A 12,308-nucleotide genomic window follows, 5' to 3' on the forward strand; every position below is an offset into this window, starting at 1 on the left:
CTGGGGGTCACACAGACGCATCCTGATCACCTGCGTGGGGCTGCGTGTGTGTGTGTGTGTGTGTGTGTGTGTGTGTGTGTGTGTGTGTGGTGGGGGAGGGCATCAGACATCTAACTGCTTCCAAAACAGACTTTCAAGATATGTTTCTACTTTTAGACCCACTTTCACGCTTATCTCCTGAGGTATCAGGTATCACCAGTCCCTAAAACTTTTAGAGTTAATGTAGAGAGATTGGTTGTCTCTCTGGCTTTTCAACAGTGTTGGTTTAGGATTCAGCATTCTTTGGTCTGTGAAGTCAAGTTACCACTTACACCTGTGCTAGCCAGCTTCCAACATTTCTCTTATTCTCCTTTTTCCAGTGATTCATGTCTTTCTCTTTTTTTTTTTTTTCTGATTCTTTAATGTAGTTTTAGTGAGATTTGGGATGAGACTAGAAGCTAGGTAAAGCCCTGTCTTTACCCAGAAATCCCAGGCATGAGGTTTGCCTCACTGTACTAGATACTATCCAGAACTCATTTTATTTCTTCATGGTTTGAATTCACTTTTTAAATATTTGTTTTGTTTTCCTAGGTGCCGACCTTTACAGTTTCAGCCATCGAAATCTCACAAAAAAGTTTTGAAGAAAATGTTGAAATTTTTGGCCAAAGGGGAAATTTCCAAAGGAAATTATGAGGGTAAGATGAGATTGGGCCTAAAAACTTTTTACCGTGATGTAGATTTTAGGTTTCCAAGGTTTTCATTTTTGGGTATTTCTAAAGCAGGGGTAGAGGGTCCTCGCTATAGTCAGGCACTTCTGCTAATCTGAGGATGGTGATTACCATTAGCGTTGCTGGTACTGTTGCCACTGGCCCGAAGGTCGACGGTATGGGGAATGTCTGTCAGGGAAAGGGAAAATGTAGGACAGTTTTACAGCTCTTGTGATTTCCTGGAGTTTATTGGAACTTAAGTTTTCACAGTATTTTGACAACTGTTACTTGGTCTTTATAACACCATGTGAAATAAATAGAAAGTAGTAGAATGTCTGAGAAACAGATGTTTAGGTGCACCTTACACAGGATTACACAACCACATTGAATGCTGAGTGAAGCCCAGGTTTTCTTTGTTCGAGGAAGCCATTACTTCAGTAAATCATCATATTGCCTGAAATTTTCTCATTTGTGTGACAAATTCTGAATTGTGAGTCAGTTTCCTAAAAGATAATTAGTAACCCACAATTAACTTTGGTTTACAGATACTTTCTTTTTCAGTTTTTTCAGTGTCTTTTCTTTTTAAAAGTTTTCCTCTAGGCCATGCCTAATCCATGGGCATAATAATTGGGAATGCCAGGTGTTGTTAGAGCTCTTTCTCACATCTGTCCTAGGAAGTGCCCAACCCTGGGAGCCTTCCATCCACTTTAGCTAGTTAATACATTCCCCAAGTATGTTTTCAGTGCCCACAATGTGCCAGTCCCTCTTTTAAGCCCTGGTGATACAGTGACCAGCAGGCCACGTAAGTTCGTTGCTCTCAGGCACTGCCCTTAAAGGATTAGGATTCAGGACATCATGGAAGAGACTTGGCAGAGATGTGGGCACCAACAAGCCTGGAATGTCTTGTGGGGTCCAGAGGTTCAGGGGCAATTGGGCATTGGGAACATCAGAATTTTGGTACAACTCTGATTAGTATCGTCCACATAGTCTTAAAGACCAAATACATTTTGTTGGTTGGTCAAAAATTTTTTTCAGTGGCTGGGAATCATTTTCCGAGTTTCAAAACTTAATATTCAGATGAGCATTGAGGTGCCTTCCGTTGATGATTGCCTGTCTTTATGTGTAGCTTTTCCATTTGGTTCTTTGTTTGACTTGCTATAGACTTATAAATTATTTATGTTTGCAACTTAACTCATAGGAGTGATATACTTGTTAGAGTAGAAGGGTAAATAGCTATGAGAAAAGGACCCCAACATGCAATGACTAACAAATGATAGAAGTCTGTTTCTTGCCTAGTGTGACAGCCCAGTGTGGGGGTTTCATGTTAGCCTATGGTCTGCTCTGACCCCAGCCATTCTGGGATTCTCTTCAACATGTAATTTCCAAGCTCACACTGGTTTTTACTCATCCAGTCAGTGGGGAGGGGAGAGGGTGAAAGTTCAGGGTTACAAATTTCCTTTAAAAACAAGTGAGGCCAGATTGGACCTATCCGTTTGGTTCTGATCCACTGGTAGGAGCTTGGTCACAACTTGTGGAGGGACCGGGGCACATTCCCCTGCTTGGGTGCCACAGTCTTAACTACAGCTCTGTTACTTTGGAAGGTGGGAGAATGGATCTGATGCACACACAGTAGTCTACCACATTGGAGAAAAGGTGCTTTTTTTTTTTTTTAAACTATGTGTGTGTAGTTGCATCAGATGGCCTGGCTGATGGACTTTGATTTTTTCTGATTTGTAGATGAGCCCATGGAGCCCACCATGGAGGACACTGTTGCTGGCGACTTTGGATTAATAAATAAATTGGATATACAGTGTGACCTTAAAACGTTCAGTGATGACCTCACAGAGCGCTTTGAGAGTGAAGAAAAAAAGAAAGGAAAAAGCCCAAAGAAAGAAGAATCCAGTGAATTAATTCAGTCACAAGCTATGGAGGAGAAGCTAGGCTCTGGTGAGCCGTCGCATCCAGTGAAAGTACCCTCGGCTCCTAAGCCAGGTAGTGCGAGTTTACTCTGTGACCTTTATACAGTCCTCGTGATTTTCTTTGTGCTTGAGATGTTGTCGCCCCTGGGTGCTCTCATCAGCTAAAAACAGGAGTTATGTGAAGTCTGTAAAATCCCTGTTTTGTACAACTTATTATTGCCTAGATTTAGATGGACAAATCACATCTTTTAAAACTGCTATTTTTTAAAAAGCCTGAAATAATAGTTTTATTATCCTCCAATACAGATATTTTTAAAGAGTGCCATTTCTTACTACCCTAGGACCTTAGAGTTTGAGAATCACATTTTTATTTGTGTACGGGTATGGTGTGAAACATTTTTATTTTTGGTGCGAAGTGAGACAAATTTTATGTTTTATTTCATATTATTACGTTCAAAGTACAGACATTATAAAGTTTAGTTTATCATTAGATTTCTTTATGTAATGTTAATGAATTTTAGTTTAAAAATTCCCAGATTTTGATATTTTACTTTATTGCATTTAATAAGGTCAGATTTTTTTCCTATGTTTTCTCTTTAAAATACTTAGGTTTTAAAATTTTATCCAATTTTTAGGGGCACCTGGGTGGCTCAGTCAGTTGAGCCTCCGACTTGGGCTCAGGTCATGGTCTGCAGTTTGTGGGTTCGAGCCCCATGTCGGGCTCTGTGCGGACAGCTAGTTCAGAGCCTGGAGCCTGTTTTGGATTCTGTGTCTCCCTCTCTCTCTGACCCTCCCCTGCTCACACTGTCTGTCTCAGAAAAAAAAAAAAAATCCAATTTTAAATGGGTTTGTTATATATATGTGTGTGCATACATGTGTTCGTATGATTTAAAAATTTTTCTTTTATCTTTTCAAAATGTTTATTTTTTAAAGTGTTCATTTATTTATTTATTTGGTAGGGGGAGGGGCAGAGAGAGGAAGAGAGAGAATCCCAAGCCGGTTCCGCACTGTCCATACAGAGACCTATGTGGGGCTCAGTCTCACAAACCGTGAGATCATGACCTCAGCCGAAATCAAGAGTCAGATGTTTAACCAACTGAGCCACCCAGACGCCCCTGTATGATTTTTAAAAAAATTATTTCATAAAATGTCAATTTGGATGTTTATGTTTCAGTTCCTGAATTTATTTTTACATTTATTTATACAAAATGATCCAAAGGAGAGATTTTTATTACTGTGATAGTTTTTCTTGTCTAAATCTTATTAATGCACAGAAAGCTTTGGTTTGCATTTTTTAAAAACATTTATTTTTGAGAGAGAGAGAGAGAGAGAGAGAGCGTGTGCGTGCGTGCACGCAAGTGGGGGAAGGGCAAAGATGGAGACAGAGGATCTGAAGTGGGCTCTGCGCAGACATCAGAGAGCCTGATGCAGGGCTTGAACTCACAAACCATGAGATCATGACCTGAGTCGAAATCAAGAGTCAGATACTTAGCTGACTGAGCCGCCCCTATTGTAGTTAAAATTTTTGTATCTTAAAGGCCTTTCAGTTTGATATTTGCTCTTTTAATACAAGCAAAAACTCTCATTAACTGAGCTGAACTAATGAGGCCTTTTAGTTAGATGGAGAGACACAGATATCTTCAATGAAGCAAAAGTATTTTTTTATTAAAAAACTGCCAGAGTGTTTCCTGGAATCAGTATTCGTGTATGTCCAGGTCCTGAGCATTTATTGATGTCAAAAATGATTTGAGAGAAATGTCCCTCAGAAATCTGCTGGAAACATTCATGTCCTGAAGCAGAAGATAATTGATTATGTTTTTTTCTACTTATAAAGGCAGAGAAATGGATGAATATTAAAATTTGTTTTTTTAAATTTCCCCAGTAAAAGCTACCTGAAAAGTTTCTGTGACTATTTATTTTCTTTGACAGTTCCTGCTTCTAAGATAGATTTTTAAAAAAATTTTTTAAATGTTTATTTGTTTTGAGGGAGAGAGTGAGAGAGAGAGCTTGAGCAGGGAAGGGGCAGAGCGAGAGGGAGCTATAGAATCCCAAACAGGCTCCAGGCTCTGAGCTGTCAGCACGGAGCCTGACACAGGGCTCAAACTCACAAACTGTGAGATCATGACCTGAGCTGGAGTCGGACACTCAACCGACTGAGCCACCCAGGTGTCCCTGAGATAGAATTTTAGGATCGACTTAGAGCTCTACATCAGAATCTTCTGAAGTATCTACCCACAAAACTAACCTAACTGTTGGAATTCTTTGGACCTAATTTTGTAGACTCTTTGAGACTTTTGACCACATTTCTTGAGTCAAATGTAAGTGGTCTAATATTTTGAAATTGTTTTTAGGCAAAGGAGCAGATTTGAGTAAGCCTCCCTGTCGAAAAGCAAAGGAAATCCGGAAAGAAAGGAAAAGGTTAAAACTCATGCAGCAGAACCCTGCTGGACAGCCTGAGGGTTTCCAGGCTCAGGGTGAATCACCATCGTTGTTCCCACCAAAGGCCAATAAATCCAACCAGCCCAAATCACTTGAAGATTTAATTTTTGAATCTTTACCAGAGAATGCTTCACATAAGCTGGAGGTACTTCGGAGGGCGTTTTATTTTATTTTGTTGTTGTTGGGTACTTTATTTTCATTTGAGGTTATACTACCAGTTGATGTTTTGCTGTTTAGATTATGGGAAATGAAAGTGAATTGGGATGGAGTAGCGTTTGTATTTACTAAGTTTATTGCTACTTGAGAAAACCCTTTTTCTTTTTTAAGATTTAAAGGAAATATTTTCGGCAGAAAGTTGTGAAAACCATTCCAGTTTTAGCATGTTACTCTGCAAGGGACTCTGGCTTTTTGTATCCCTTGCCTGATATTTAGTAGTGAAAGAGATAAAATATACTATTTAAAATTTCATCTTTGGCAGTTTTGGTTAGATAGTGCAGGAGAAAAGATCACAGTAGGCAAATAATTGTTTTTTATCCATTCTAATATTCTGAACTTGACCAAGGCAACAGATGGTATTATATACGCAAGACAGCAACTAGGAATGAACTAAATAGTACGAAGTTGTCCTATTGCAGTCCTTTCTCAGTAATTTGCTCAAACCAGTGTAGGCATACTATGAATACTTCTAGAGTATTCCTGTTATTTTTGATTTACATTCCAAATTAATTCTACATTTTTTTAGTATTTGGTATTTATACATTTTTTCCCCTTAAAACATTAACGATAATGATTTTATGCTCATATCTCATTAGTAACTGGGTAGCCTTTGAAATATTGTCTAAGAGTATCACTAAGGACCTGTTACTAAAAAATTGATTTTAATGCAGTCTCAACCTTAGGATGATATATGTTATTAGACTTTTGTGGTAACAACTTTGTTATAATTCCTTAGGCTGTTCTGATTTTGGTATTGACACTTTCTCCTTCCCAAATTAAAAAGAATTGAACCCACTACTTAACGTATTTTATGAGGCATCTGTTATCTTGTGACCATAAGTAATAGTGTGTCAGGGCACCAGCCCCACCTAGTGTGTTGTAAGTAAGTGGCTTTACTTTTTTAATGATAGCTAGGATGGGCAGAGAATTTATGTCCACTGTATGTCCCTTTTTTTGGAGAATTACTTCTTAGGGCACACATGAAAATTTTCTACTTAGCCTTTTTATTATATTGTACTCGATTTTCTGTTTTACTATTCTGTTTTGCTAACACATTTTAACTGGCTAGTAAATAGTCAGTGTAAAAATACATCAACTTTACTGTGTAATTACGGTTTTTCACTCCTCAATTTTACGTATGAGGAAACTAAGCCACAGAGAATAAATTTATTTACTTGACCCAAGACGGTGACGTTAAAATTTGAGTAAAAGAAATCTGACTTTAGAGTCTTCATTCTTAACACTGCCATGATGTACACATACTTGTGAGGGTTGCCTTTGACACTTACAAAAAAAAGAAACTTGTAAGTTTAGAGTTAGCAGTGAAGCATGAAGAGTGTCTAAAACATATATTCACATTTTTAGTCTTTCTGACTGATTCACTGAAGGTGGGTTGCATGCAACGAAAAGAGTATTTATTTGTGTTGTTCCTGGAATGCCAGAAGCACTTTGCCATTTTGCCGTAAAGTCTTGTCTTCTGTAATTCAGTCGTAGGTCTCAGTCTTAGACAGAATCCTCTGCCTTTTAAATGAATCTGTAAGTTGTAGAAATAACTTTTTCAAATGATTTACTATCTGGTTGATTCTTAATGTTAAAATATTATCATGGTTTATGTTTTAATATTTGTGTGGAAACATTTTTTTTTTTGGGTGGGAGTGATTGTTTTAATGCATATTCTGTGGAATAAATACATAAATTAATGAACATTGTTTTTTAACTCCTTCTGAAGGTGAGGGTGGTGAGATCATCTCCAGCAAGTTCTCAGTTCAAAGCCACATTTCAGGAGTCTTACCAGGTCTATAAACGTTACCAGATGGTTATTCACAAGGACCCACCTGATAAACCAACTGTGAGCCAGGTCAGCAGGCCGAGTGTAATTTTTTTGTGCAAATAGAACTTCCCCCTCCATTTGATATCATTGTATGAAAACTTGGTTTATTTGTGGTGCATTTGATTTATATTCAGTTTGCAGCATATCTGCAACATGATAGGACCGTGGATTAAAGGACATTCTGAAAGTGCAAATTTTACCTAGCACATGTTAAGTGCCAGTCATGTATAATTTCAGAGTGGAGAGTAACACACAGAATGAGTTATCTTTATTTCAAGTAATGATGTCTAGATGTATTTATCTAAAAACTAGTAATAAATGGAACTTTAAGATAAAATATGAGGGGAAAAAGGCAAAAAGCCTTTACATTTTTATGATAGGTGTACTTTGAACAACATCATTAATATGCTTTATCTCCATGTAAACGTCATGTATTGACAGAGTTCATAACAGTTAAATTATTCTTTGTTGATGTACTACCCGTACAGAACAGTGTGGAACTAGAAAAGTAAGATAGTAGAATTTTTTTGAGATAATGGAATATTTTAATAGAAGTTCACATATGCTTGTAATTTTATAAATCATATTACCCAAGAAAAATCTGGAAGGGGAAAAATCTTAAAACACTTAATGCGAGTAGAGGGGACAAAAGTAGTGACCGTTACCATGATCAACATTGTGACAACAGGTAGAAAGAGTAAAAAACATAGTAAAAGAAAAATAAATTGTCCTGGTCCCTGTGAGTTAAAAATTTCCTAAGTGCTAGTATAAAGTTAGCGTTTGAGGCTCTGTGCCAGTCAGCACGTTCCAGGGTTCGTTCATTTCATGAAAAATCCCAGCACTGAGCTTTGGAAGTGGATTTGCGGAGATCTTACTCTAGCCTCACCTTCAGAAGCATGTCATCAGGTAGAGGTGTTTCAATAGCATTTGCTTGTATCTTCCTTGCTCTGAAGGTGAGGTTAGTACCTGTCTCCTTTGAGGACCCAGAGTTCAAGTCGTCCTTCAGCCGGTCATTTTCTCTGTATGTCAAGTATCAAATGGCCGTACACCAGGACCCGCCCGATGAGTGTGGGAAGACTGAGGTACCTTTTGTTACACCTTTTTTCCTATCTTGATGAGGCTGTCTGAAGAAGCATAACAGAGAACTTTCTTTTGCTCTTTTCTTATTTGTTAAGTAGAGCCACTCATCCTTTTCAGTGTATGTTACTAAACTTTTGTGAAAATTCTCTCTGAGAACCTGGTGTAGCGTGTTCCTGTGTTCAGTCCTCAGGCTAAGTCGGCAAACATCACTGAGTGCCGGTTCGGTGCCCGAGCAGGTGCCGTGGCACAAAGGGGAGAGTCTCTGCCTTTTGAGGAGTCAATAATCAAATGGGGAAGATGGGCCAGTGGACACACCTATCTAAACAAGCCAGGGGGAAACAGTGAAACATGTTGAGATTATATGGAACACCATTTAAAGCATTTATTGAGGGCCTGTAAGCTTCCAGGCTGGGGATCTTTAGATGATTGAGAGATTGTGTAATTGTTGCAGGGAAGTGGTTACATTGGAAGAAAGATGCCAACAGATGCAGAAGAATTCAAGTTTTGATTTTTTTTTTTTGTTTGCTTTTTAATGGCGTAGACTGTTAGCCTAACAGAGATGATTAGTAAGACAGGGGTTAATGCTGTATGATCCCTCAGAGAGGGCTGGCTTCCAGGTCGCCTGGCACCTTAGTAGTTTTGAAGTGGGGTCTGCAGACAACAGCATCCCGCTGGGAGGAAGGCAGAATCTGGGTCCCACTGTGGCCCTGCTGAATCAGAATCCGCATTTCGAATCTGGTCTCCGGGTGCTTCGTATGCACCTTCCAGATGCCATGCGTGGTTCCCTGCCGAGGCCTGAAGGAGTCTGCCAGGTGCCAGGATGCTCCCTTTGATATTCTCAGGGTGTCTTGTGAACATGACTTCCTCTTAACCCTGGAGATCCTGACTTTGTGCCTGCCTGCCTGCCTGCCAGGGACGGATGGCTGGGCCGTAACACCAGGACGTGGTCCCATGTGTTCACTTGCTGAAGACTACTTTCCTGGAACTTCCCCCGCTTAGGCTTCAGGCCTCTGGGGAGTCCAGTCCTGCAGACTAGTCCATTAAAGGTGTTCACAGCCTGGGTGGGGCAACAGGTGGGGAAGCAGCTCCGGTGCCGTCAGGGATCAGCCGGGAGAGCCAGCCTAGTGCGGGACTGGAGGTTACAGAGGTTTTCCTGAAGGAAGTGACATCTGAGCCAAGTCTTACAAGATAAGTAAATGCTTGTCAGGCCAAAAGGGAGAAGGGCGCTCTCGGCAACAGAACTGTATGTAAGAAGTGTAAAGTGCCACCTATGGGATATTCTTGCTAAAGATACTGATCCTGAATTACGAGCTTCTAGTTGTAATAACCAGGTCACAGACATAAAAAAATACAAGAGATAAAAGGACACCTGGGTACTTCTACGAAACAAATACATAAATAAAGTGTTTTAGCAAAAGAGGGAGGGGGCACCTGGGTAAGTTGTTTGAGCATCCAACTCTTGATTTCAGCTCAGGTCATGGTCTTGCAGTTCATGGGTTCAAGCCTCATATTGGGCTCTGTGCTGGCAGAATGGAGTCTGCTTGGGATTTCTCTCTCTGTCTCTCGTGTCTCTTTCTCTCTCTTAAAATAAATAAACTTAAAAAAAAAAAAAAAGGGAAATCTCTAGATTAAAAGTTATAAGCTTTAAAATATATAACTGTAATACCATAATCACCCAGCAAAATTAATAATCAGGTCATCTAATCCCCAGTAGATGTTCACTGTTTTTTAGTTGTCTCAGAAATGTCTGCGTGGCTGCTGTGGTTGGATCAGGATCCTTGCAAGATCTAGACGTCACGTTTGGTTGATAACTCTCTTAACGTCTTTTAATTCAAAATAAGTCCACCTCTTGTTTTTAATAGCATTTTACAAATATATTTTTTTATTCTTTTTTTAAGTTTATTTATTTATTTTTAGAGAGAGTGCACTGTTTTGCAAGTGGGGGAGGGGCAGAGAGAGAAGGAGACAGAGAATCCCAAGCAGGCTCTACATTGCCAGCACAGAGCCCGACGTGGAGCTCGAACCCACAAACTGTAAGATCATGACCTGAGCCAAAGTTGGACGCTTCACCGACTGAGCCACCTCGGCGTCCCATGAAACAGGGTTGTTTATCTTAGAATTAATTTTGCTTCTTCTGTTGATACTTTTTGAAAATGTAAGCAAATATATATGTGGTATCTATATGTGTGACCTTTTTGTATACGTGATGTGTGTGTATACATATGTATCTCTGTACTCCTGGTTTTATAACATACCAGTACGTACACAGATAGAGTGGAGCTAGAGAATTCCCATTTTGTTAAGAATTGTGGTAGCGGGCGCCTGGGTGGCTCTGTCGGTTGAGCGTCCCGACTTCGGCTCAGGCCATGATCTCACGGTTCGTGAAGTCAAGCTCCGTGTTGGGCTCTGTGCTGACAGCTAGCTCAGAGCCTAGAGCCTGCTTCAGAATCTGTGTCTCCCTCTCTCTCTGACCCTCCCGTGCTCACGCTGTCTCTCTCTCTCAGAAATAAATAAAACATTAAAAAAAAACCAAAAACAAACAAAAAGGAAAAGTGGTAAGACTTGATAGGCAACAAAAACCAAAGTTGAATTGATTTTTTTTTTTTTTTTTTAAAGAGATTTACAGTAAAACCTTGGTTTGTGAGCCTAATTCGTTCTGGAAACATGTTTGTAACCCAAAGTATTTGTATATCAAAGTGAATTTCCCCATAAGAAGTAATGGAAACTCAGATGATTCATTCTACAACCCAAAAATATTCCTATAAAAGTGATTACAATACTACAGTAGAATACAAAAGAATAAAATATGAAATACAAAGAAAAATGAACAAATTAACCTGCACTTAACCTTTTGAAAACCTTTGTGGCTGGTGTGAGGGAGACAAGAGAGAGGAGGGTTATTATGTAGGACGACTTTCACTATCACCACCGGAATCACTGCTATCTGTTGGTTCAATGGAATCTTTTTTGCGTGGGGGCTGTTGTATATGCTTGCGTGGATGTTGACTCCAGTACAGTATTGATAAATTTGTCATATGCTGTATTTAATGTAACTGGCAATAAGGCAGCAGAGGAAAGGTCTATATCTGCAGGCAGCCTGACCTAGAATGAAACAAAGCATTCCTAAGCTTACTCTTGTCTGGAAAAGCAAAGGACTGTCCGTAGGTGCTTTAAAGTGACAAAAAATACGCTAGTGCCAGTTGTGGGCACCTTCCAATGTTCTGAAAAATCACTGATTTCTGCCAAACACTGCAGCCTGAGACCTGAGCTCCAAGCATGGGAGATGATCACCCATAATCTCACAGTGAGAGAGAGAAGAACCATTGGCTCACAGTGAGAGAGAGAGAGAGAGAGAGAGAGAGAGAGAGAACCATTGATCATGTGATGTTCAACGTCATGTACTACTCATATTGCAAGACATCACTCGTTTATCAAGTTACAATTTATCAGAAATGTTTGCCTGTCTTGCAGAACACTCGCAGAACAAGTTCCTGGAAATCCAGATTTTACTGTATTTGCTTATGTAACAAAGAGGTTTGGGGAAAATAACATCAGGTCTCCTGCTTGTGGTCTCCTTGCTCCCTTTCCCTGCAGGGGTTGAATCTCAAGCAGGCACATGGTGGCAGAGATGAGTACTGCCAGTGTGAGGTATGTTACTCTCACAATGAGTGATCTCAGCAACAATGTGTGTTTTTTAACTTATTTCAGTAAGAAGTCCCGAGGAAGGTGCTTGCTGGCTCAACCTGAGATGCATCCTTATCCCTGAGTCCGTCACTGTGACTGGGGGGCGGAGAATTGTGGTCATGTCTGGATCACATGCATGCCATCCGTTACCCAAGAGCTGAGATGGAGGAGTGTCCTTATTTGAACCACATGTTTAAAAAAGAGTGAAGGAATGTAAACCAAAATAATGTTGGACGTTACGAATTCCTGTCTGGTACTGACAGCCCCTTTGGTGGCAGGCTTATGCAGGAGTTGTATCCGAGAGGCAGAGCCAGTGAGGGGTGATGGGCTTGAAGTGTGCACTCTAGCAAGCGGATGGTGAGGGTACGGCAGATGCTTCGGAGGGAGAGTTGATGAGGACTTGGCGTTTGACTTGAAGGATATTGAGGAGTTGGAAGTAGAGGAGAGGGACAA

At 40.0% G+C, this 12,308-nt stretch overlaps 1 protein-coding gene across 8 annotated transcripts in view; it reads left to right on the forward strand.

Annotated features, from left to right (window-relative positions):
• The window catches only part of ATE1 (arginyltransferase 1), a 145,757-nt gene that overhangs the window by 9,272 nt on the left and 124,177 nt on the right, over positions 1-12,308 (forward strand). For 4 of the 8 annotated variants that reach the window (XM_077779530.1, XM_077779531.1, XM_077779535.1 and 1 more), the window contains exons 4-8: positions 571-674; positions 2,424-2,678; positions 4,957-5,189; positions 6,990-7,118; positions 8,045-8,173. In XM_077779530.1, the coding sequence (XP_077635656.1) occupies positions 571-674; positions 2,424-2,678; positions 4,957-5,189; positions 6,990-7,118; positions 8,045-8,173 (850 nt within the window). The remainder of the gene's footprint in view (positions 1-570; positions 675-2,423; positions 2,679-4,956; positions 5,190-6,989; positions 7,119-8,044; positions 8,174-12,308) is intronic. The other 4 variants (XM_077779533.1, XM_077779536.1, XM_077779534.1 and 1 more) reach the window with 2 other exon arrangements.

This window comes from Crocuta crocuta, unplaced genomic scaffold (genome assembly GCF_008692635.1).
Source record: "Crocuta crocuta isolate KB4526 unplaced genomic scaffold, BGI_CrCroc_1.0 scaffold138, whole genome shotgun sequence".
NCBI lineage: Eukaryota > Metazoa > Chordata > Mammalia > Carnivora > Hyaenidae > Crocuta > Crocuta crocuta.